General features: G+C 44.1%; 1 protein-coding gene across 1 annotated transcript in view; it reads right to left on the bottom strand.

The window, feature by feature from the left end:
- Positions 1 to 27,445, bottom strand: part of Thsd4 (thrombospondin type 1 domain containing 4) — a 593,810-nt gene that overhangs the window by 91,264 nt on the left and 475,101 nt on the right. The window contains exon 8 of the mRNA XM_052188134.1: positions 6,131 to 6,335. Within this exon, the coding sequence (XP_052044094.1) occupies positions 6,131 to 6,335 (205 nt within the window). The remainder of the gene's footprint in view (positions 1 to 6,130; positions 6,336 to 27,445) is intronic.

Here is a 27,445-nt window from a genome sequence, read left to right as displayed (position 1 = left end):
CTATTGGAGGCTGAAGCGGAAGGATTTCAAGTCTGAGGTCACTGTGGTTCTATAATGATTTTTTTCTTTCTTTTCTTTTTTTTATTTATTGAATATCATCTTCATTTACATTTCAAATGGTAAAACCTTTCCCGATTTCCCCATCCCCAAAGACCCCCAACCCCTCCTCCCACCCCCTGCCTTCACATATATGCCCCTCCACCCAACCCACTCCCACCTCCCCCCATTTCCCTTTGTTGGGGCATCTATTGAGCCTTTGCCTGACCAAGGACCACTCATTCCACTGATGCCCAACAAGGCATTCCTCTGCCATATTTTTGCCTGGGACCATTTGTACCCCTTGTTTGATGGTTTAGTTCCTGTGATTCCTGGGTCATCTGGGTGGCCTTAATCATTGTTCTTCCCATGGGGCTGTAAAACCCTTCAGATCCTCCAGAACACCCTCCAGCTCCTCCATTGGGGACCCCACACCCAGTTCAATGGATGGCTGCTAACATCCGCCTCTGTATTTTCTATAATGATATTTTATCTAAAAAATTTTGCTGTTCAATTATCTTACTCTATTTTTGAAATTGCACCTCTAGTTAGTCTAAACTATTTTTTAAAATGGAATTTTAAAAAGTTAATTATGGTCTGGAGAGACAAGGACCTTCACATAAAACCAGACATACTGAAACTAATAGAAAAGAAACTGGGGAAAACCCTTGAGGTCATGGGCGCAGGGGAAAAGTTCCTGAACAGAACACTAACAGCTTATGCTCTAAGATCAAGAATTGACAAATGGGATCTCATAAAATTACAAAGTTTCTGTAAGGCAAAGGACACTGTCAAAAGGACAAACCAGCAACCAACAAATTGGGAAAAGATCTTTACCAACCCTACATCTGATAGAAGGCTAATATCTAATATATACAAAGAACTCAAGAAGTTAGACCTCATATAACCCTATTAAAAATGGGGTACAGCACTCCTGGGCATATACCCAGAGGATTCCCCACTATGTAATAAGGATACATGCTCTACTATGTTCATAGCAGCCCTATTTATAATTGCCAGATGCTGGAAAGAACCCAGGTATCCCTCGACAGAAGAGTGGATGCAAAAAATGTGGTATATCTACACAATGGAGTACTATTCAGCCGTTAGAAACAATGAATTCATGAAATTCTTAGGCAAATGGATGGACCTAGAGAACATCATACTAAGTGAGGTAACCCAGACTCAAAAGGTGAATCATGGTATGCACTCACTAATAAGTGGATATTAACCTAGAAAACTGGAATACCCAAAACATAATCCACACATCAAATGAGGTACAAGAAGAACGGAGGAGTGGCCCCTTGTTCTGAAAAGACTCAGTGAAGCAGTATAGAGCAAAATCAGAACAGGGAAGTGGGAAGGGTTGGGTGGGAAAACAGGGGGAGGGAAGGGGACTGATGGGACTTTCGGGGAGTGGGGGGCTAGAAAAGGGGAAATCATTTGAAATGTAAATAAATTATATCGAATAAATTATATCGAATAAAAAAAATGGGGTACAGACCTAAACAAAGAATTTGGATGAATAAATTTGGATGTCTGAGAAGCACCTTAAGAAATGCTCAACATCATTAGTCATTAGGGAAATGCAAATCAAAACAACCCTGAGATTTCACCTCACACCAGTCAGAATGGCTAAGGTTAAAAACTCGGGAGACAGCAGGTATTGGCGAGGATGTGGAGAAAGAGGAACACTCCTTCACTGCTGGTGGGATTGTAAGATGGTACAACCACTATGGAAATCAGTCTGGCAGTTCCTAAGAAAACTGGACATGACACTTCCGGAGGACCTTGCTATATCTCTCCTGGGCATATACCCAGAGGATTCCCCGATATGCAATAAGGACACATGCTCCACTATGTTCATAGAAGCCTTATTTATAATAGCCAGAAGCTGGAAAGAACCCAGATATACCTCAGTGGAGGAATGGATACGGAAAATGTGGTATATATACACAATGGAGTACTATTCAGCAATTAAAAACAATGAATTCATGAATTTTTTAGGCAAATGGTTGGAACTGGAAAATATCCTAAGTGAGGTAACACAATCACAAAAGAATACACATGGAATGCAATCATTGATAAGTGGATATTAATTAGCCCTGAAGCTCTGAATACTGAAGATACAATTAGCATATCAAATGATTCCCATGAAGAAGGAAGAAGAGGGCCCTAATCCTGGAAAGGCTTGATCCAGCATTGTAGGGGAGTACCAGGACAGAGAAAAGGGAGGGGGAAAGATAGGAGAATGGATGGAGAGAAGAGGACTTACGGGACATATGGGGGGGCTGGGAAAGGGGAAAGCTTTTGGAATGTAAACAAAGAATATAGAAAATTAAAAAAAAAGTGAAAAAAAAAAAAGAGCACTGGCTGTTTTTCCAGAGGACCTGGGTGTGATTCACAGCACCCATGCAGTGGCTCACAACTGTTCAGGATATTTGTTGTCCCTCTTACGGCCTCCTTGGGCACCAGGCATCACCAGGCAGGCAGGTAGTACACTGATATTGTACTGGCTAGTTTTGTGTGTCAACTTGACACAGGCTGGAGTTATCACAAAGAAAGGAGCTTCAGTTGGGGAAGTGCCTCCATGAAATCCAGCTGTGGGGCATTTTCTCAATTTGTGATAAAGTGGGGAGGGCCCCTTGTGGGTGGTACCATTTTTGGGCTGGTGCTCTTGGATTCTATAAGAAAGCAAGCTGAGCAAGCCAGGGAAAGCAAGCCAGTAAGAAACATCCCTCCATGGCCTCTGCATCAGCTCCTGCTTCCTGACCTGCTTGAGTTCCAGTCCTGACTTCCTTTAGTGATGAACTGCAACGTGGAAGTGTAAGCTCAATAAACCCTTTCCTTCCCAACTTGCTTCTTGGTCATGATGTTTGTGCAGGAATAGAAACCCTGACTAAGACAGATATACACATGGGTAAAACACATGCCACAGGGCATGTGTGCAGGTCAGAGGGAGCTGAGTCTCTCTCCATCCTGTGGATCTTGGGGGGGAGGGGGCTCCAATTTGGGTCATTAGGCAGGAACTTTTATCTGAGCCATCTTGTTGGCCCACCAAATCTTCTTGAGACAAGTGCAGTAGGTAATTCATGGCCCTTTGAAAAGTGTTTGGCTGTCTGACAATGGTTAATGGAAGTACTGGCCTTGGAGTTTAGAAACCACAGCTGAGCCTGTGTACTAATGGTTGGTTGTAGAACTTAGGCAATCTCATGCAAACAGCTCTGAACAGAGGCTCCATAGATCAGGAGTTGACCAGTTGAGGTGAGTTAGGTAAAGAAAGCCTGGCATAAAAAAAGACCATCCTACCCACTGTACTGCAAACTGTATGTGACCTGTATCCTGAGTTTTAAAAGGAGAAGGGAAATCAGGAGCGCTCCAGGTGACCTAAATGCTGCGGCTGGAAGCTTGCACTCCTCACTCCTGGAGTCTCCTCCCTCAGAGCCTGCTTCTGCTTCCCTCTCTGTGTGGAGAGCGTTGTAACACTGTTATGAATGGCGTTTTTCTCAAGAACACATTGGCTTCTGGGCACAGTGACTTCCCAAGTCACTCTCCCATTGACTTCCGCTCTCCCTCTGCTCTCTCTTCCTTCCTCTTATGGGAAGTGGAGATTTTTATTCTGTGATTTTGCATATTTATTCATATATACACACACATGTACATACATGCATGAGTACATATATGTAGATATCTGTATGCATGTTCACATGTTTAGGTTGTGTGCATATAGACAATAGAGTTTGACACTGGCCATCTCTCTCGGTCGATTTTCATGTCTTATTTACGGAGGCAGGGTCTCTTGGACGTGGAACTTGGAGCTCAGTGAGTGGCTAGTCTAGTCAGCCTGCCCCAGGGCTCATGTCTCTGCCTCTTGAGTGAGGGCTGGGATTCAAGGTTGGATTACGGAGCTGGGACAACATGCCTACTTGGCATGAACTCCAGGCCCCATACTTGCTTTATCCACCGAGCCATCTCCGCAGCTGGATTCCATTATAGGTTTTATACCCTGACAAGCTCTGAGACAAAAGGAAGAAAGAAGAAACTTGTAAATCACCAGTAAGTAAGGCCGGAGGCCTTCCTTAATATATCTGCCGAGTCTTATGACAAAGTCCCATACTCTAGATGGAAAGAGCAAGGCTCTGGGCTGTTTCTATTCAGATACCATGTGAATGATCACTCAGAATATCCATTGTATACTCAAGGAGCCTGAAACTGATTACAAAATGGGGCCACTGATAGCCAGGGAACATTTACTAAAAACAACATAAAACTAATAAAAACTGGCATTGTTTGCCAGCGTGTTTAAACACAATCACACTTCAAATAACCCCCGAGGAACATTTTCCATTGTAAGAGGCAGGATGTGTGTGGAGATGTGATCTTGTAAAAGCATCGGAGAAAGGCGGAAACACAGAGATCATTATTTGAGATTTAAAATAACACAAACTGCTCGCAGGAAAACTAGGCTTTCTGCCACTCTGGTGGCTCCTAGATGTGCCAGAGAAAATGTAACAGTTTTCTGCTTTAATTGGGTCTGTCTCAGAGACACATCTGCCATCCTTTCTCCTCTAGACAATCAAGCCAAGTGAAGTTTGGTTAGGGCTGCATTTGAATGGGTAGGGAAGGGATGGTTACAAAGTGATTGCCGGAGAGATGGCTCAGTCAGTGAAGTGCCTGTTGTGCAAACATCAGGACTTGAGTTTGATTCTTAGAACCCCAATATAAAAGCGGGTGCAATGGCTTATTGCTGAGGACACAGAGACAGGCAGATCCTTGAGGCTTACTAGCAAATCAGTGTAGCTTACCCACCAAGCTCCAGGCTAGGGAGCTCAAAAGCAAGGATGCTGCCACCTAAGCAACATGAGGTTCCTGAGGTTGGCCTCTGGCCTTCACAGATATGTGTAGCCATGTATACAGACACACACACACACAAACACACACACACAACACTACATAACGAATGGTATTTCAAAAAACTCTGGTGCACACTGCCACATGACCAGTGAATGGTACAGTGGAGGAATCCTTTGGGTATTATCTCACACGAGACTTCCATGCCTAGAGCTACACACCCTTGGTTTGATTCCCAGCTCTTACTTGCTGTGTGACCTTGGCAAGTTCTATGATCTCTGTATGTCTGTTTTATTTGTAAAATGAGCCTAGGAAAAGCTTATAGGCTGCAGGCTATTTAGAGTGCTTCAGGATTTTATACAGGAAAAGCCGAAAATATATTGCCTGACACATTATTTGTTCTAAACAAGTCCTGTTCAACAAATAACGAAAAACAGAATGTCTATTTCTGCTATTTCTGCTCATAGAGTGTCTTAAAGAAATGATACCTTAAGCCAGGCTTGGTGATTTAGGACTAGGATTCCAGCATGAAGGAGGAAAACCAGCCTGGCTTATATTATGACTTTTAGGCCAACCTGGAATACAGATCAAGACCTGTTTCATAAAGCAGAAATGGCACCCCTGTAATCCCTGCTTAACTGATGTACACATGCTGATCTGAAGGAGAAAATGATAAATGCTCACTATTGTGTACACTGCACAGGCAAAGGGATTCAAATGACCTTGCTGTCCAGAAGAAGCCCCGGAAGGCTCTGGCCTGCAGGGAAGTGGGTCTTGCTGAGGTGACAGCTGAGGGCTCTGCTGCGGTTCAGAAAATACACAAGGGCCTGCTGCCCCAGGCAGATGAAGCAGAGAGAAGGCCTCCAGGGAGTGGGAGTCTGGAAGAAATCCTCAGTTGCCTCTGTCCCCCAACTCTCAAGAGAACCAAGATGAGTAGACCTCCCTGCTTGACAAAGAGCCCCTCCCAGCTCTCAAGAGCCTGCTGCCCATTTCACGACCACATCTTTCTAGATAGGAGTAAATCCTGATTTAAATATATAGATGTTAACCATTTTGTTCTTGGAAGGATCTCTCATTTCTTTCTTATTCCAGAGGGCAGGCAGGGCAAAAAGACCCTAACGGTACTTCCTGAATGTCCTGGAATGCCTGGCCACCACTGTGTTCCGCCTCAGCACCCTGCAACAGATTCATCAACTGCAGTGCCGGTCTCTTGAGCCTGTGTGGAGAGCGTAAGTGAACTTACCTAAGTAGTTGTTGCTCTTGTGCATCTCGGTGATGTTAATTTTTGTGGCTCCTTGGGGAATCTCTAGCACTCGGTGGTAGCCCAGGCTGGTGAGGGCATGCTTAAATACTCCTGACACCACCTGGCAGCCCGTGTTGTCACCTCCACACACCCCACACTTGTCCACAACTTTGTCAGATCCCAGGAAGTCGTCACAGCCAACGCTCTGCAAAAAGAGAGAAAAGGCTCTGTGGCATAGATCAGGAGGTTTCAGAAGGAAGGACTGAGAAGGGTCGGCAGAAGATCTACTGCCTCAGACTGACTTTCCTCCCTTGCACCTGGGACTGAGGAAATGGCTCAGTATGACAAAGCACTTGCTGTGCAAGCATGGGGGGGGGGAGGTTGAATTTGGAGCCAAACCCCCACGTAAAAAATCCAAGCATGGCAGTAAATGCCTGAGACCCAACATGGGAAGGCTCCTGGGGTCTCCTACTCTCTTGCCAACCAGTGAGGAACAGTTCTGTAAGAGACTCAAGAGTAATATGGAGAGAAATAGAAAAAAATAGCCCATGTCAACCGCTGGTCGTCACATGCACATGGAAGTTGTGTGCCCATATACCCACATGCATATACATATATGTTTTTAAAAGTTCATCTGTGCCTTTGTTGAACAGATATGCACAAAGCACCTACTCTGGGCAAGAGCCTTCTGTTTCAGCTACTCATGAAATGTATCCTCCAGGGGTAGGTTGGGGGTCCCACACAATAAACAAGACAGATCAATTTAATAGTACATTTGGTTGAGGTAGTTGATCAGGAGAAAATGAGTAGGAAGGAAGCAGAGTTTGACATTTATATGATTGGAATGGTGAAGTTGGTTTTATATTCCCGGTTCCCGCCCTTGACTATGGAGGGTCATGGATGCCCCACACTGGGAATTTCCTAAATCTCTCTGGAACCACAGTAAGTACTTCACTTAAAACTGAGGTTTGCCTCCAAGTCTGTTCTATGTTGCAGATCCTACCACCATGTGACAAAGTCACCCTTCCAAAGTGCTGTTCCCTGGCCCAGTCTCCTGGGAAATAAGAGCTCAGGCTCTGAGTCCCCACTAGTGACCGTGGTTCTGGAGACCCGAGCACAAGCATATTTGCTTGTTTCTCGGAGGTCCTTCCTCAAGTGCAATGTGTAAAACATCGCCGGCTGCATGGCAGGCAGGCTTCCGCTAACAGGCGTCATCATACAGCCAACCTCATTTGTGGAAATCTTGTCTAACTTGAACCTCATCCCTCCCACCCCCAATCACACTATACAATTTTTTTCTTTTTTATTTCCCATCAACCATTTATGTTTCTATTAGACAATTTTATTTCTCATTAAAAGTAAAGCTTTGCAACAAAACAGCATGATCTTGATTGAACTCTTTCTCCCATTGCCCAAGCTGGCTCCACAGGGCTCATGATCCAGTTTCCCTGAATTCAAAACTGGAACTCAATGTCTGAGCAGAGAATTCTGCCACATTTCCATGGGCAGATGGAAGCAAGCAGAATATAGTTTGGATGATGAAATGTTGGGATTACAGGATTATTCACTGGGGTCTGGGGTTACAGAAGATGAAATCAGAATGGTATTCTAAAACATGAGACATATGTGCGCTGACTCACAAGCTTGTTTTGGGTTTTGAATCTAATAACAACCATGAGGCTGTGTTGCAGGAACAGAGTGACCAGCAGATCATTCAAAGCTCACTTTTGATTGCCTTAAATAACCATGGGTCTATCCACGTGGGTCCTATGGGTCGGATCCTGTAGCTGGGGTGAGATCAGAAGGCGTTTACTTTTGCTCTTCTGCTTTGACTGACATTTCTGCAGGCACTGTACTCCCCCTTATTGCTTCCATATTCCCCAGCATACATTAGTCCATCAGTAATCACTGGTCTCTCCACAAATAGTTTCTCTGTAAAACATTATTTCTGACAATAACAGGACATCACCTTAACATGTTCATTCATATCCAATTTGCCTTTCAAAATGCCGTGTTTGCCATGTCTCTCTTCCCCTTTAAAGGGAAGTGGTCACCCCCTGAACATTTTAGCAGGAAAGCAACAAAAACTGATAGCCACACCCTTGCCGCCTTTCATTCTCCCTCATGTTGAAACAAGAAATGCTATCACCATCAGATCAGGGGTTCTACAAGATAGAAACCCTGAGGATGGAAAGATGGCTCATTGGTTAAGAACATTGGCTACTCTTGAAGAGGTGTAGAGAGAAACTCTTGTGTAATGTATAAAAGCATCCTCTTTTAATAAAATGCTGTTGGTCTATTAGCTTAGGCAAGAAACAGGGAGGTGGAAATTGTTGGGCAGAGAGAGGACTCTGGGATAGAGGCAGGGGCCGGGGTGAGGGTGGGGGTGGGGAGGGATTCACCCTGGACCACTGGTAGAGACAGACACATGGAACCAAGAAGAGGTTCCAGCCATGTGGCACTCACAGAATAGAATAAATGGGCCCAACAAACACCAGATGTATAAAGAAATGGAGGATCATGCTTAAGATGTATTTTGAAGACAATAATGTTGGAAAGAGGGAGGAGGCAGGTCAGAAGGTTTTTTATGGAAATACTCTCTTTTCCATTCAGGGAATGGAAAGCATTTCGAGAATGAACAAGAGGCAACGAACATGGAGTCCATATCACGCCAACTCTCTGTTTTAGTTCAGTCTGAAGGGGACTTTAATTGGGAAATACACACTGCTTTAGACAACCAAAGAAACAGGCAAAATGTCCTTGCTCTTTTGAGCTAGACATTACATTAAGCCACTCAACACAGCTGGATGAATCTCACCTGATTTCCTAGACAACTCAGTCACATCAACATATGGATGGATCTAGACTTTGCTACTGCAGTCTTCTCGGCAGAGGTTGGAGACTGGCTTTAGTGTAGGGTGTAGCTACACATGATGCCAAGAGCTCTAACAGTGGTACTTCCCTCCACCTTTTTTTTTTTTTTTTTTTTTTTTGGTCAGAGCTCACCTTGGACTCCTCAGTGCCTGCAGTTCCTCAAGAGAGAAGTCAAAAAAAAAAAAAAAAAAAAAGAAAAAAAGAAAAAAGAAAAAAGAAAAAAAGAGTATGTGACCCTTCTCAACCCTTAAAGAGATGGATTTGCTATAGAGTTACACAAAATGCCACCCACTTCAGGAAGCAGGAAAGATAGCTCTCAAGTGAAGACTGGGCAGACAACATGAATTCAAGATCTTTATTCCCAGCTCTGAGGCAACAGAAAATGTATTTGATTGACTGAAAAAAATGACCTTTAGACTCAAAGGATAGGAAGTATTGGTCACGACAAGATCTAATCATGAAAATGTATATTTTGTTGATGATGTTATTAGGGGACTACACCAGGGAAGTCATCTGGAAAGTACCCAGTTGAATAAGACAGAGGTTTTACCTTCAGGGGAGGGATTAATTTTCAGGGCTAACTTGACACACCTAGAAATTATCAGAAATTTTTATGTTCTCCTATGATAGGATCAAATCTCGTTTAGAAACTGAAAATTGGCTACATAAAGACTAGAGGGTACTTTAATATCCCAGTTTAAAGTAGGGTGTGGGGTCTGAGTGCTTTTCAGATGCGAAATGAACAGGAGCCTATGACTGGCTGACAAGAGGAGGGGAAGGAAGATTTAATCTTCTCCTTCCCCACCCCTATCTGTTTTCTGTTTCATAGTGACTAATACTCAGAGTATTTGCTATATTATGGGTCCTCTTGACATCAATATTTTTTCTCATTTTATTTTAAATGCAGTCCACAAGATTGCTGTAAACTCCTGGGGGCTAAGACTTCAGAGGCCAAGTGCCTAGTTAAGGCTATGATGTTGGTTTTAAGGTTCGAAACCAAGAATCACATTTTAAAAAAATCTTTATGAGAAAGGATTAGAGGTCAAAGCACCAGTGGTCATACAGAAGACAGAAGTTTTGCTGAAGGAGTGGCCAAGGGCAGAAAACAAGTTCAAGGTGATGTCACCAGAGAATCCTGGACGGAGCTCAGCCCAGAGGTGACACTGATGTGCATTTTTCCTAGTCTTGTGGAGGACCAATCACATGACACATCTCTCCCACACTGGCTGTTTGAACATAATACTCTACATGTAGCAAATGAATAAATATTTTAGCTTGTCTTCATATTACATTAATTTCTTATTGTAAGAACTTTTTATTTGTTTTGACATACTTTGACTCACAAGAAGTTGTAAAAACAGTACAGAAAGTTTTGTTGACTTTCTACCCAGATTCCTCTAATGATGATATCATACTATGCACTGTCAAAGTCGTGTCTACCACTGGCATGGACATTATACCACTAGCTAAAGAGTAGACTATATTTGAATTTTGCCATTATTTATATACATTTTGAGGCCATGGTTTTGTGAAATACTATTATATAGTAATAATGTTTGGTTTTTTCTTTTTTAAGAACCCCAGCTGATTCTCCCTGTTCTAGTTAGCCTTAATTGTTAATTTGACCTAGACTAAAGTCATCCAAGAGAACAAGCCTCAATTGTGGACTTGCATGGTCTGTGGACATGTACATTAGAGATTCTCTTGATCATTAGCAGGTTTTGGAGGGCTATCCCACTGTGAGCATCACCATTCCTAGAGCAGGTACTCTTGGATGATATAAGCTTGAGCCAGTGCTCAACACTGTTGAGTGCACCAGCAGGCAACATTCCTCTGTGGTTTCTGCATCAGGTTCTTGCCTTGAGTTCCAGCCCTGACTTCCTTCAACAATGGACTGAGACCTGGAAGTATAATATAAAAATAAAAATACTTCCCTCCTTACTGTAGTCAGTGTTTAATCACAGAAAGAAAAATCAAACTAGGATACCTCCCCTCAAGAACACTGGCATGCAATTGTTAAGTGTAATTGGCACCATCATCCAGCAGGAAAAGCAGTTTGGAATGAGGGGAAGAATATTGAACTGGGAATAAGAAAGCCAGGGGCATAGACCTGCTTTGTCTCTAACTTAATGTGAGATATCAGGGAACAGTGGCTGGAACCCTAGCATGAGAATCAGGATGCTGACCAACTCATGTCTAATGGAGATGGTACAGAACTGGTGGCTTATTCCCAAACTCATTTGGAGGCCCCAGCAAAGTGCCATCATATGCTTAAGATAAACATGGGAGCCTGTAAGCCATGGGTCCTGTCCTTGCTCTGTGCTTATGAGTCCTGACTCTTTGCATATGCCAGTTGAGTTGGCTTTTGGGTGCTTTTGGAGTTGTGACTGGAGATGCTGTAGTATTGACCTCTTCAGGATTTTGGAATGAGGAAATGAGGAAACTAGAGATAGAACCCTTGATGTGATGTGGCAGCAACTCAGAGAATGCTGGGGCTTGTTATCATCATTTCTATAGATTTGATTATGCCCGAAAAGCATCTATTTTTAAGTAAATCTCATCACCATGTAACTAGAGGACCCATCCCTTCTTCTATAACACTCCTCAACTAGAAATACTTTCTTCTTCATTCAGACAAATTAAAAACACGGCTAAAAAGCCAAAAGGAGGGCACAGGGGACCCCAAGATAACTCCGTACATGACTTCTTCATTCTCACAGTTCAAATAGCATCTACTGATGACATCCAGAGCAAACATCTGCTTACCATCCATCCACCACTAGTTTGTGCTCTCTGTTCACCAGGTACTGCCTTTCAAAAGAGGTATATCTCACTGTTACAACGGTGATTGGACAAGTATCAAATGTTCTTAGTAGTTTTCCAGTGATTTCTTTTGCAACACGTTGTAGGAAAATTTTGCACGTTGCAAGCCGTCAAAAGAGAAATTGCTCAAGAATTACCCTCAATTTGTGTGCCAAAATTAACCTAAATGAGATTTCCTGAGGGAAATGAGCAATCTGGATGACATATTTGGTGGTGAATTTTACAGGGAGGAGGCTCTGTCTATCATGGCAGGGAGGGTGGTACCAGGCATTCAGATAGTGGGGGTGGTTTCCAGTTCCCTAATGGGAAGCACATGTTCTCTATGTGTACCATGAACAGGCAAAGCAGGGCAACCTAAACTGGCAGGCGAGGTGACCTCCAGAGGTAAGACACTGAGCTTTTAGAAGCATGCCATTACAACAGTGTGGGAAAATATTAAAATGATTTGGAGTTAGCACCAATTTTCTTGTATTTATGGTGAACTAATTTGTGTAAATACATATGGAGTCCAAAACTTTTATGGCTGACATTCTGCTGAAAGAAGTCTTCTGCATATGATAAAGCTCTCTCTCATGTAACTGTGAGGGATGCAGATAAATACCACCTTCTTGAGAAAGCAATTTAGCAATCTATTGCTGCTTCAAGGGCTGCATTCTGCTAGGAATCTATGCAAAGGAAATGATAAGAACTGAGGCCAACAGTTTCAGGACAATAGAGCTCATCACAGTGTTATTTTCAATAATAAAAACATTGGGATCATCCCTAGTGTTCAACATAGGGAGATGGTTAAGCAACACACAGACTCCCTGGGAAATGCTGGCTCCTTCTCTCGGTGTTATTATTATCAAAATGTTCTCGAAGGTGTGTTTATACCCTTGACCTTTGGGATCATTCAACGAATTTTCAGAGCTAATCACAACAGAGGGTAATGTGATGTGAGGGCAAAGCAGCCAGGAGGAACCAGACACAGATCTTGCTTAGAGTCTAACCCGAGTTAGCAAACCACAGCATAGCTTCCAGACCAAATCAGGCCCAAGCATTGTGTTTGTAAATAGAGACCAACCTAGACACAAACACCCCATCTGTTTACTTACTGTTTATGGCTGTTGGGGGGGTTATAACAGTAGGGCAGTGAGGTAACACAGACAGTCTGGTCCACAAAGGCTAACATAGCTATAATCTGGCTCTTAAAAATAAAGTTGCCAGTCGTTGGTCTACATGTAAAGACACCAAAAATGTACTTCAATATGGCTTGTGAATGTTTTAAGGGCGGTGGGCACAGGTTCATAGGAGGCAAGGCTGAGGCTTAGGGAGTTGTCCTCAAGGGACCTGGATTGCCCCATCCTGAGTCATCCATGTTCTCTTTGCTCCGCTCTAATCTGGCTTAATCATTACCCAGAATGCAAAATGTTATTATCTAAGGGGCTGGCAAAATGGGCTCAGCTAATTAAAGTTCTTGGCGTATAAGCTCGAGAACCTGAATTTGGAAACTGCTTTTAATCAAGCCTATAGCTGTCATATTTCAGGGTCCACACTGTTCCACCAGAGAGTAAAACCTCACCAAGGGATTCAACCAGAAGAGAACATTGGTAACTCCTGTGGGGTACAGTTGGGTAGGAACCAAGAACAGCAGTGTTTACAGACCTGTCAGGCAAGCAAGACATGCCAAACTACATGCCAAACACTTAGCTTTCATGTTTTAACTTCCCAGGGGCTGAGATGGGGTGGGGGAAGGGGACATAGGATGACCAATGACAAGCATAATATACAAAAGTCAGTATATGTCTATACATTCATCGTGTAAAATAGAAACCTCTGGACTTTTTAAAAATCTACATATCTGGCAAAATTGTGTTGTAATTTCTCAGGCTCTCAGAAGGGGGCTGCTGGCACAAGGAAAATCCTGCATTGAATGGAATGTGTCCATCAGAGGCTGTGGACCTGGCGGTCAAGGTGTCAGAATAGGACATTTCTACAATAAAGAAGTAAAGAGAAACCACCAGCACTCTATAGCATTGAGTTCTGGAAGCAGACTTTCAACTAAGAGGGAAAGAGTTTATTGGCCCGAGAGCCCCACTTCAAGTGGAGGCTGTTTGGACGCTGGCAGGATCTCTATGCCCTCTGGAGCACAAGCAGCTTGGGCCCATGGATCCGATCACAACCAGAGGCACCTAGTAGTCTAATGTGGACCCTGATACCAGAGGGCAAGGATAGAGACTCAGATTTGCACCCCTGCCACTCCTGTGATGTACATTATATATGCAAATGTGTGTGTGTGTGTGTGTGTGTGTCCACGAGGATGGAACCTATAAGCCTTATAGATGGCACTCACCTAAGTTACTAGTTTAGGAATAAGTAATAGTAGCTAAATACTTAGAGGAATGATCTCTGGGAAACATAAGAGGAAAGGAGGACTTACCTCAGGCTGACTGGATATTCATTGCAATCCCATATATAAGATCCTACCATGATAGTGAGTCATGAGTTTTTCTTTTAGAACTCTCTTATAGAATGTTAAAAAAATATGAGTGGAATGGTCAGGATTTTTATTTTTAGGATATTCAAGAAAATTCCTAAAAATCTGTCTAAATTAGTTATTATATCTAGCATTTCCATGCTTTTTAGATGCCACTTTATGGTGATCTCCAGGAACAGCCAAGAACATTGGATGCAATGCTGAGAGAGAAAAGGCTACTGATGAAGGCACAAGGCTTGGAGTTCAAAGACTGGCTGATGGGTGGGTTGGGGAGTGGTAGGCTGCCTGGGGATGGGCTGGGGCATAGTGGACTGGCTGGGTGTGCATTGGGCACTGGTGGACTGGTTGGAGGTTAGGCTGGGAGTGGAGGACTGGGTTAGGTAGGCTGGGAGTGGCAGACTGAGAAGCTTTTAGAAATAATGCCTGGCAGACATAGGCTGTGCTCAGAAAATGGAGGAACCTAGAGACTGAGAAGCACACAGTGGCCTGCATTAGGACAGACAGAAATGTCTGGGAGCCTTGATGCTGGGATTAGATTTAGAACAGAGGCTGAGGGCGCAGCGGTAGTGTGCTGAAGGAATCCTAATTGGACTGAGAACAGCCACCAGCTGGTGAGGGCGTGAGGAGGCCTGAAGCACACAGCCAGAGAGACCAGCCAGAAGGTCAGTGCTTTTCAGATCCAAGTCCCGGGTGGCAGGGATGGGGCAGTCATGTGATGGAGTCACACGAATTACAGTCAAGGTCTAGTGTGGACCCCAAGGATCATTTTCAGCTACTCATCTGTTACGGACTTCACTCATGTTCACGTTCTCTCTGCCTCATTCCCTGGAAATCACTCCTGCAACTGAAAATGCTGCTGTTTTAACATGGGAATGAGAATCTTCTTAAAAGAAATCAAGACTAATAAGTTTACTTTGAGAACTGGGATACAGCTGAGTTGGGAGAGTGCTTGCCTAGCATGCCTCAGGCCCTGAGCTCCATTCCAGTTCTGTAGAAATTGGGCACTGTGGTGCAGGCGTCTAATCGCAGAACTGAGGAGATGGAGAAGGGAGGACCAGAACTTCAAGGTTTTTATCAACTACATGGTCAGCATTAGGCTAGAGCCTGGGCTACAAAAGAACTTGTCTCAAAAAATATACACACAATAACTTATCATATCTTCTTAGCTTCTGGTTAATCATTGTGCAGCCATAGCACAGCAGACTAGGTTTCACCAGTGGCTTTTATGTTTAGAAGAAATATTGGGCCCATCCCTAGCTTAACAGTACCCAAAGATGATTACTGAGTCTGAGTACACAGAAGTCTGTAAAGTGTGTTCCTACTCAGCTGTCACCAAATCTTTTGTACAGAGCTAGACCACATGGTCTCTGCTATCATGGCTCAGTTGAACTATTGTAGTCTGGAAGCTGTCCCAATACAACTTTATTCACAAGAGCAGAAGCTGACAGCTGAATCCGGCTTCTAGACTAGTTTGGTTCACCTGCCAGATTTGCTAGAGCTGGGCTGCAGGCAGTTGTCTAAGTCCTGAATCAGATTGTTCCCCGATGCTCTGAAGGCTGAATCGCCAAAGTGGCTCCATCCCTTTTGGATGCTGGAAGCCACATCTTGTAACTGTCAGCCACCTTCGTGACTTTCCATGTGGTTGTTTCCTGTCACTGGGGAATGGCCAAAGGGCAAATGAAATAACCCAGAACTTTCCGGACCAAAAAAGTGGATTTTTCAGCTGTACCACATGCTCAGTGAAAAGTCTTGGGCAAGTTGTTCGCTGGCTCCAAGGGTATGTTCTCTTGTTTTTACGGGCTGTTACTCATACCATTTTGCTTATTATATGAAGGTTCTGAGAGAATGAAGAGAAACCAAACTACTATTACAGTAGGCGCTTGTGAAGTATCCCACAAATCCAAGCTACGGTTGACTCACTTCTGCTGCTCTCTACTGACAGCATCCATGTTCCTGAAGTGCTTTGCGGAGTGTTTCCCTCGTGGTGTTGAATTCCCACAGCAACCAACTCTAGTGAGGCCCAGCTCTCAGAAGAGTTTGGAACTTGCTCAGGCTGCCCTTGCACTAGTGAACAGAGCTGGCACCTGCCGCTGGTAGCATCTGCCATCAGCTGCTATGCTGACGTTTATTTGCTCTATGCATTTCCAGGTGGGTAAGCAGGATGTAAAGAGACGGTGCTTTTACACAGGCTTCTCCATAGACAGTTTGAAAGACTCCTTTCTCTTTCTTGGAGGTACTCAAGGAGGCCAAAGCTCCTGCAAGTCTGGGATCATTTGACCCCCCAGGTCACGTTCTGTTTACACTCTTCCTTCTTTGCTCAAGAGGCATCCCGGCCTTCTAAATGACAACCAAGTCTCTATCCAGTCAAAACTAAGACAACACAACATGATCACTCTTTGGCTTCAAATGGAAAACAAAATGCCTTTGGAAAGCTTCCTTCAGGCTGTGAAGTTATTTATAATGGGGTCAAAGGTGGAGAAAGGACATGTTTGAAATCTCATCCCCTGAGAAGCCAGATCCTCAAAAGTACTGAAGGATCCAGAGTGAGTCCCCTTCTCTACAGACAAAGAAACCAAGCCCCAGGAAGTGAAGGGACTTCTCCAAGCTGGCTGGGTGAGGACTTCCTGCCTACAGTCTCCTACTCATGACACCATGGTGACCTCCTTGTTCAGCTTGGGTTGAACTGTCTCCCCACCAAATGGTCTATCTCCTTCCCATCTTAATTGTTTCTTTGACCAGGTGAGGGCAGTTTTATCTACATGGGCACAGTTGCTACTTCTTGTCAACGCAGACACTCCTTTTAGAATGGATGAACTGGTTGGGTAGGCGATGGGAGTTGAGATCTGGAGACCAACAAGAAGTATGGCAGGAAGGTCACAGACAATGGTTAACTTGATGTAAGGCTATATGGGAAGGACTGGCTTCAGGCTAGAGATATAGCTCAATGGTACAGCACTTGCCTGGCATGTGTAAGGCCCAAGGTTTGCTCTCCAGCATGCAAAACACACAATAAAGAAAAGCCTGCTCTCCACAGCTGGAAAGGAGCAGGAGGCTAGAGAGAAAAGGCAGGAGGTCAAATAGGAGTGGATGGAGAGCCACTGAGAAGCCCAAGTGGGAGGGAGGAGAGCCAGAGGGTGGTGACCTTGATCTGAACTTCACCTGCTGTGACTTAAAATACCTCTAGTTCCCAGTGCTGCCAAACTGTCATTGAAGTCTCCATCTAGGCTCGTACCTATCTACCTGCTTTAAGAGTTTGGGCTTTAGGTCCTAGCCCCTCTCCAATTCCACAATCTGAAGAAGTCTCCTTTTGGGGCCTGTACTTTTGAGAGTCTTTCTCTAGATCCATGACTACTCACCTAAAAACATTCCCAACATATCATACAGCCACGGGTGACATTGCTACCTGTAAAATGACAGCACTGAAGGATAATTCACAGACCTCTTGTGAGGCTTAATAGATGAGGCATGTGAAGGTAGGTTGTTCAGAACAGGCATGGGAAAGGAGCTAAGGAGAGGCATCTGGGTCTGTGGTGCTCGCATGGTTCTCTATGGTTCCCCCAGTACCCAGTTTATTGGGAATCTGGCTGCTTTATCCCACACCAGGCACACACACATCTCTGCACCAGAAGGAGGGCTGGTCTGCTTATGCAGTTTCCTGAAATTCTACGTCTGTTCACATATGCCTCTCAGGTGGGGTGTTCGGCCAGAGTGACAGCACAGTTGTAATCACAAGGATCGATTTACATTTTGATAATGTTCTGGGATAATGATGAACAAGACTTCTGGAGATTTTTTAAAATTAATTCTGTTATTTTTTTTTAGATTATAATTTAATTATGCAATCTTCGCCTTCAGAAAGATTTCTTGTAATTTTGTTTTTTATAGGTATGTGTGTGCATGTCTGTGTACGTAGGTTCATGTGCACATGTGACGGTGTGCAAGTGGAGCCCAGATGTTGATATTGAATGTCTTCATTCATCCTTCTTTGTCTTGCTTTTTTTTAAATTAATTTTTATTTCATGTATTTGGGTGTTTGCCTGCATGTCTGTCTGTGCACCATGCGTGAGTAGCTAACAGAGGCTGGAAGAGAGCGCCGTGTCAGCATCCTGGATTGGGCGTTACAGATGGTTATGAGCTACATGTGGGTGCTGGGAATTGAGCCCAGGTCCTCTAGAAGAGCAGTCAGTGCCCTTAACTACTGAACCCTCCTTCCAGCCCCTTTGCCTTGTTTGCTGAGACAGGTTCTCACTATATACCTGGGGCTCAGCAGTTGTCTAGAGCCTTCTAGTTCCAAAGGATCCTCCTGTCTCTGCCTCTCTTGTGTGGGGTTACCACCATGTTCTACCATGCCTAGCTTTTATTGCCGGTGCTAAGGAACGGAACTCACGCCAGGCATTTTGGCAATAAAGACATCTCCCTAGCATTTAATTCTGTTTTTTTTAAATGTGGCTTTAAGTGTGAAATTTGCAATTTTTCTTGGAGGCCAGCTACAATAGTCTCCAGTCAGAGAACAGAGAACATGCAGACTTAGGAACAAGGGAGGTAGTCAGAGGGAGCCCGTGACTCAGGCACGCTGGGTCACAGCCTTTAGATGAACTATGGATGCAAACACAGATTCAAGCGTCCCTTGGAAAACTGAATGGTAGGAAGCTGCAGGAATATACGTGACGTTCCTGACTGGAGCACCCACCATGTTCTCAAAAGTCTCACATGCCAACCTTTTGAAGTCTCAAGAATTTTGAGAGGTAGGAATCATTCTTCTTACCTGTAGTCAAGTTCAGAGGTTTTATGTCAAAGATCACACAGGGGAGGTGGCTGTGAGGCACAAGTAAGGGCCTCACGGCTCAGGAGCCTGGCCTCCTCCTCTGCTGGTTGGAAAGTCATTAGCACAGTGGAAATTCCCCTTCTCCAGTAAGAATAAAGCCTAGTTGCTGGTTGCACAAAGGTCACACATACTTGTTAATATTTCTTGGGCTGTTTTCCAGTTCCCCCTAAGACCCTTCCACGTAGGCTCAGCTCCCAGCCCAAGGCCTCCCCTCACACATGGACTGACTATAACATAACAGCCTCTTGTACAGCTTTCCCATTTTATAGCTCTTGTGAAGACCTCTGTCCTACCCATCACTCCTGCGGTGGGACGGGTATCACACAAACCCTTCCTCCTAGGCTGAATTTCATAGGTACCAACGTTCTCACTGAAATCTCGGCTAGTTTTCTCATTTATCTTTCTGGGAATGGAAACTTCCAGTCAGTATTTACGACTTAAGGAAAAACACCGGCTTTCTTGGGAGATGCTATGGCCCACTCTGAACACTTACTCTTCTAGGCTCTGATAGTCGCCATGAAATTAGAGCTAACTCCTCCTTGTTCTTTCTTCTAGCCATATACACATTCAATACGGACATTTATTTCACTAGGTAATAAAGACATTGAACTTCATGCATTCTCAGAAGGAAGGCATTTGGCTAAAATTTCAACATGAAGGCTCCTTTATACATCTTTCGAAGGATGGCTAGGAACAGGGCTATCTGTCAAATCAATGTGCTCCGTAACAATAAAGCAGGTGGCAGCCAGATGAATACCACTCCTGCTGGCAGAATATTTCCTTTATTTTTGTAACTCTAACCCAAAAGGTAGGGTAAAGGCAGACATGACACCTGCCTGCGTGTGCTTCCCAGTGACCACACCAAGGATACGAACTTGTGACAACCAATATCTGGGACATGTTAACCAGTTGGATAAATACTGATCCTTCACCTTCCTTGATAGAACCTTGGCATTCTTAATTTTCTCCAGATCTTTCCTTAAAATCCTAACCATATTTATGAGCTTTTAAATCATGCCCCCAGATGTGGACGCATCAGCAAGGCAAAGCCTCATGGTTTGAGGTAATCTATTCTGCATGTGCATGTGAGCTTTATCTTTCCAAGGTGTGGCTGTCAGCATGTCATTCCTTGAGCTCAGAAGACTTCCTGATGTCACCTGTCATTTAAACAAGCTGATCATCTCCTCGGAGCCATTACGTATACACTCAGGTCCCTGATTCCAGATGGGGAGCAGCTAATGCCCGAGGCTGCGGCAGTTTCAGGACCATTTCATCCCAGGTGTATGTAACTCTGCAAATGCAGACGTTTTGAGAATGATCCATTGTCTTCCATGCTCGACAGCAAATGCTTTGTTAAGGTGGTAAGACATACTAACTAGTGGCAGTAATTAATAAGTGTATATTCTAAATTTTCTGAGTTAGTTTCCTGACAGTAATGGGTCTCTTTGCTTATAAAAAGCATCGACATGTGGGAGGAAGTCAAAGCTATTAGGCTTTATTTAAAGTCAAGTGAAAGTGAGCAGAGAAAATTCAAAGAGATACAAACAACTTCTATCCATTCCCAACTTAATCAGTGGCTGCCTTGGACTGCCAGTCAGCTAGAGAATGGACTTTGAGTACTTCAAAGTCTGTAGTGCAGGCAATACAGAAGGACAAAGGGAGAAGCATTTCTCCTGGAGAACCAAAGTAAACAAACATTAGTACAGAGCCAACCACAGCGAGAAGAAGAGACAAAGATTCACTTTCCACAAGGGATGTCTCTGGTCACTTGGAGCTGTTGGCAAGGCTGCCGTCACTATGCAGAGAGAGGTCACTAGGGACACACAGCAAAATGATAGAAAGGAGGACGGGTATTTACTGAAGATCTACCAGGGTGAAAGTATTACTGCAGATTTAGTAGGAGAGGGCAGCTGAGGTCACAACCAAAAGCTCTGATCTGAATCCCAAATGCCAGCTTCAGAGAGAGAAGGCCGAACTCAAAGAGGCTAGGTCAGCGGAGGGATCTGATAAGGGAAGATGGTGGTGAACAGACAGGAGCCAGCCTGATGCCAGGACGCCTGCCTAGGCAGCCCCAGGGCGGGAGGAGGAGCCAGAAGGGCTTGGGCTAAAGTAGGGGGGGAGGGGGATCCCCACTTCACCATCACCAGGCCTCGCCCTGAAGCTCAGCAGGAAGCACTAGGCTTTGAGCTGTATCTTCTCAGCTGCACACATGCGGCCTGCAGCCCTGCACAGAAAGTTTTCTAAACGCTTCTGTTGCAACAAAAGAGTCTAACGCAGACCCCCCCACTCCCTCACCCCCCACCCCCGCCACCAAGTGTGACTCCAACAGATGGGGCCTTCACGTTCCTTTGGATGCGCTCTATTTCATTTAGTAACTCACTCTGGTTTTTAAAACATGATATTTTTATTAAGTCTTTGAGAATTTCATATACTGTATTTTTTCATTATTAAATGATTATCATTGTCAATGCCACCCCCAACTCCCCAGCACTGTGGGCTGACACAGGCAGATCCCGAGTGCTCTAGGGCTGGCCAGCCTTGCCAGAACAGTAAGCTTCCAGGCCAGTGTCAGATGCTGTCTGAAGTCAATAAGGCAGAGATACCTGACATCCTGCAACACAAATGTACGTCCTCCCTCAGCACACCACCACCACACCCCATCACTGCAGCACCACACTCATCACCACACCCTGTGACCACACCTGTCACCACACCCTGTGACCACACCCTGTGACCACACCCATCACCATATCCATCACCACACCCTGTGACCACATCCTATCACCACATTCCATCACCACAGCACCACACCTCACTGTACCCCTTACTATACTCCATCACCCCATCTCATCACCACAACCTGCCACTACACTCACACAACCTATCACCACACCCTATCACCACACCACCAGACAAAAGAACCATGGGATGATAACAGCAGTCACATCCTATAAGTCACAACTATGCAAAGCTTTTCTTTGTCATGTATATATATTTGCACATGTTTGTGTGTGTATGCATATGTGCATGTGAGTACAGGCCACACAGGTCATCATCAGATGACTTTATCACTCTACCTTATTGTCTGAGACAAGGTCTTAATTAACCTGGAACTGGCTGGTCAGTGAGGGGTCCATTTGTCTTCATCCCTGGCCCTTCATACTGGGATTACAGACATGTGTACCACATCCAACCTTTACATGGGTGCTGGGGACTTGAACTCAGGTCCTCAAGCTTGAGTGATAAATACTTCACTGACGGAGCCATCTCCCAACCCTGAGACTATATTTTGTTGTTTAATAACTTCATTCAACAATAAGTTGTTTAATATACTTAAAGCCTGGCATGATCCACTGCCTATTGTAACTTCTCTTGAGAAAAGGACATGTGGGATTTGACTCTGCCTTCCTTTCAGAATGAGCACACATTAGGTAGCAATTCCTGAATTAAGTACAATTTTTCTGGCTACAACTTAACTTCTACCCAATTCATAGAATGTCTCATTTCAAGACTGAAGAGATGTGAGCTTAAATTCTTGTATTAAAAATAGGCATTTTACTACTACTACTACTACTAGTAGTAGTAGTAGTAATAGGCATTGTTAATCAAATGAACAGCGGAGTGGGACATAGTGGGTAAATCTGATTACGTTCCTACTGACATTTCATCCAATCTTTACAAGAGCCTACAAGGTAACTATTTTTTTTCCTATTTCAGTTAAACAACCAAAGTTGAAAAAAAGTAAATTGGTTTGTTGGAAGTCATGACAAAATCATGATGAAGTCCTGGCCTGTCTCCATAGTCTGAAAGTTTCCTGCTCTGCCAGGATGAGGCACCATTAAGTACCAGGAACTTGACATTACACAGACCCCCCTGAAATGGGAGAACTGACCCCAGCTATCAGATCTGTGACCTTGGAAAAATGGTCCAACTGGCTAAGCCCCTATTTTCTCATCTATAAAATGGGCATATAAGGGCTAAAGAGATGGTTCAGTGGTTAAGGATATATATTGCTCTTACAGAGGACCTAAGTGGTTCACAGCACCCATGACAGGTAGCTCACAAGCGTTTGCAACTCCAGCTTCAGGGGATTCAGCGCCCTCTTCTGGCCTCTATAGCACCTGCACCCATTTGCATACATCCCACCCCAAACCCTAAACAATTAAAAATAAAAACTTAAAAACTTTAAAGTGGGTATATAATAGTACCTACTTCATAGGTACTATTTCAAGAATCAGATGTGCATATTCACAAAGTGCTGACATTTAATATGTCGAAGTATAAACTCTTGGTAAACACGAAGTCCCTTAGTCTTAGGGCTGTGATTATTGACCATTCAGTATTTCCCATACAACACTCTTGAGCCATAGCAACCTTGGAAGAACACATATAGTAAGTCTATGCAATCTTCACATAGCGTGGTTTTGACTGTTCTTTTTATTGATTGATACCTTCACCCATGCATGGAATGTGTTTTGATAGCATCTGACCCCATTCCCTCCCCCCAGCTCCTCCTCCCCGTCTCCCGATTTCGTATGCCAGCTCCTTTTTTTTTTGTTTTGCTTTGAGTTGTTTTAAGCCCACAGAGTCCATGTCTTGCTGACAGTATACATGGCTGTGGGACCATCTGCTGGATCATGGAGCCTCTCAGGTTGCAGCCCTGAAGAACTGACTCAGTCTCCTAGCAGCCATCAGTTGCTGATTGTTCTTCAGCTAGGAGTGAGGCTTCCCTGCCACCTTCCCCGTCTATGCTGGGATGTTTTCTGGTTCCATCCTGCACAAGTCTTGTGGATGTAGTCACAGCCCCTGTCAACTCGTATGTGCAACGCCTCTGTAATAGTGAAAACTGGAAACAGTTCCGCTACCATCATCCCCTGCAGCTGGCTCTTTTAACCTCTCTCCCTCTCTTCCTTGGTGATCTCTGAGCCACAGGAAGGATGTGATGTAGGTATCCCATTAACTTGCTTTTAACTAAATCATTTGATAACTAGTCCATGTTTTCCAATCAAGCAACCATGGGTTTCCCATAGAGAGAATACATTCGATTCCTGTGCTTTCTAGTTGAGCGTGTTTGTAAACAGATCTATTTTTTTAATGTCACAGAAAACCAAGCTGTTATCTTCAAGACTATCTTCTCTCATGATTACTTTCCCCATATTGATTTTCATTTTCCAAGGTGCCCCATACAAAGAGAAAGAGAGAGAGAGAGAGAGAGAGAGAGAGAGAGAGAGAGAGAGAGAGAGATTTTGTGTGTGTGTGTGTGTGTGTGTATTCCCACGCAATAAATCTCCTGTTTGGCAGAAAATGTTGATAGCTTCCATGAAAGAGTCTTTTTGTCCCCTTCTATCTAAGAAGCTTTCTCACAATAGGCCTGGAAGTCAAGGTAAGTGCGTGGGGGTTCAAGGACCTCTTGGCTTTTGTCCCAAGTCTAAATTATCTCTTGGAAAAATGAAGTCCTCTATTTCCCGCAGCCCGCTAATAGAAATGACAGTTCAGAGAGCTTCAAATCTGGCCTTAATTAATGGGCTGTACACAAATGTGACCAAAGCATATTTTTGTTAAAAGGGGGCTTTAAATAGCATTGAATGCTTGAGAGCACAAGGCCATGAGATGGCAGGAAGTATCTGACCATCCTAATGGGATCGGGCTTTTGTGCACAAACAATGGCGAGCACAGCCCGGCCCAGCAGACAGCCATTAGGATGGTTTTCAGTTGTAGTGGTGTGGAGAGGCCCTTAAAGAGTAGCTAGTCAGAAAAGAAAAAAAATGGAGTGACTCAAGTACAGCAAGACAGGGTATCCACATGAGAGACCCCACACAGGGGCTGGTCCAGCTGACATTGGCTGGCTCTTGCTTCTCCCCTGTTGCTTCCCTGGGCACAACAGTTAACATTCTCCTCCCTGACTCTCTGCCTCCGACCTCTGCAGTGAGTTTTAGTGTATCATTTCCATTTGTTCCCGTCTGTCCTATTAGTAAGAATGTTTCTTCCTAAGTTCCCTCTCTAATCAGGGTCTCTGGTCTGAGGATCCTTTTCAAATAACATGGAGATTTAAGAATATCACTTGTCCAAGGCTTTAGGAGATGGCATATTGGGTCAAGGGCCTGCCAAGCAAGCATTAAGACCTTTATATGGGTTCAGATCTCCAGAACCCATATAAAAAGGTCAGGCTTGGTTACACGTCTCTGCAATCCTAGCACAGAAGAGGCAGAGATGGGTAGGTCCCTGAAGCTCGCTGGCCATTCAGTTTAGCCAGTCAGTATGTTCCTGATGCAGTGACAGACCTTGTCTCAAAAAGTTAAGTTAGGAAGTAATTGGGGAAGACATGTGATGTTGACCTCTGGCCCCCATATGCATGAACATTTCACAGTACACACATACACACACATCCCACACCATACATTACACACACACACACACACACACACACACATCCACACACACTCATTCACATATGTAACATATACCATACAACACTCACATATACATTTACATATGCAACACATACCATACACTATATCACATACATACATGCAACCCACACCATATGCCACACACATGTATACACACACACACACACACACACACACACACACACACACACACATCTGGGCAGCTTCCATGAGCTGGGCATTCTGGGTGTTCTGTGAGGTGCTTTACATATCCTACTTAATGCTCTTAGCAACCCAGTGAGGTGTTTCCTCTGGGTCCTTGTTTGACAGATGACAAAAGTTAATTTTGCATGGAAGAGCCAAGGGACGACATTTCTCAAGTGAGGGAGCAGGTATCCACGGAGCTGGGGCCGGAGTAGGCCTATCTATTGCCCATTTCCGCCCTCCACACTTCTCTGACTTCCCTTTCAGCTATGTCAGCCTGGCAGACACATCACATCCATTTCAGCACCAGTTTCAGAGCATTGCTTATCAGAACCCATGGAGAAATGGCAACAGGGAGAAAATGTCTATACAACCACCCATAAAGCTATATGGCCAAGGAGTCAGAACTTGTCCTCTCAAAAGTAACACTGCTGACAAATGCCACATGAGCTCACTTAAATGTAGAAAATGAAATTAATCTCAAAGGAAGAAAGAATAGAAGAGTAGTTACCAGAGCCCAGACAGGGAGAAATGGGGAGAAAGAGAGGTTGGAAAAAGAATGGGAAGCATATACACAGATGCAACTGGATAAGAGATGCAATTGGGTAGGTTTCTTTTTCAAAAATCCTTTATTTTGAATTATGTGCACATGTGTCTGTATGTGGGTTTGTGCATGTGAGTGAAATACCTGCGGAAGTTAGAAGAGGGTCTCCCTGGAGCTGGAATTGCAGGCAGTCATGAGCTTTCCAATGTGGGTGCTAGGAAATTAACTTGGGTCTTCTGCAAGAGTAGTATGTGCTTTAACCGTTGAACCATGTCTCTAGCTCTGAGGAGGACAACTTGTTCTGCAGCATGGTAGGCTAGCTACAGTTAACATAATGCATTTTAAATGTTCAAATCGCTAGGGGAGAGGGAGAGAGAGAGAGAGATAGAGATTCAAATGTTCCCATTATGCAGAAATGATGCACACTGGGGGTGACAGATAAGACAATAGTCTTCATCTTAAAGGCATGTATTTTGATGTCACACTACACTTTATACATAGTGACAATTGCTACATGTTAGTTAAAATGAAATGCATTTAAAATTAGCTTTGAAAAAAGACTGCTGTATTAGTTGATTTTCTACCACTGTGATAAAAGACCATGATCAAGGCAGATAATAAATGAAAGTGCTTAATTAGGCTTAGGATCCTTAGAGGATTAGAGTCTACAACAGTGGAGCAAAGTCCATGAGAGCAGCAAGAGATGAGAGCTCACATCAAGAACTGTAAGCAGGAGGCAGAGGGAAAACAGTTAAAATGGCCTGATCTGAGTCTTGAACCTCAAAATCCACCCCCAGGGACATACTTCTTTCAGCAAGGCCACACCTCCTAACCCTTCCCAAATAGCACTCAAATATATAGACTCACAGGGGAGGGACCATATCATTCAAACCACCACAGCTGTCTGTGGTGAGGCACTGTGTATTGTGTTCAGAGCTGACTTTACCTTCAATGGGGTCTCTCTCCAAGGTGAGGGTGGTCACAATAGTGACCAAGGCCAAGATTTGAAGAGCCTAACTTTCAGAGTCACCAGGAAAATATTTCTGGGAGCATTTGCCTGCTGAAGGTTAACCAAGACCCAGAAGCCCTTAGGAGTTTGATCTTGAGGCAGTTTTTCTGTGTATATGTGCATGCATGTGCTAATGTGCACATGTCTGTGTGTGTATGTGCTCATGCGGGT

Source organism: Apodemus sylvaticus, chromosome 7, assembly GCF_947179515.1.
Source record: "Apodemus sylvaticus chromosome 7, mApoSyl1.1, whole genome shotgun sequence".
Classification (NCBI taxonomy): domain Eukaryota; kingdom Metazoa; phylum Chordata; class Mammalia; order Rodentia; family Muridae; genus Apodemus; species Apodemus sylvaticus.
Note: the sequence above shows the minus strand (reverse complement) of the source record. Positions and strands in the feature narration are given on the sequence as shown.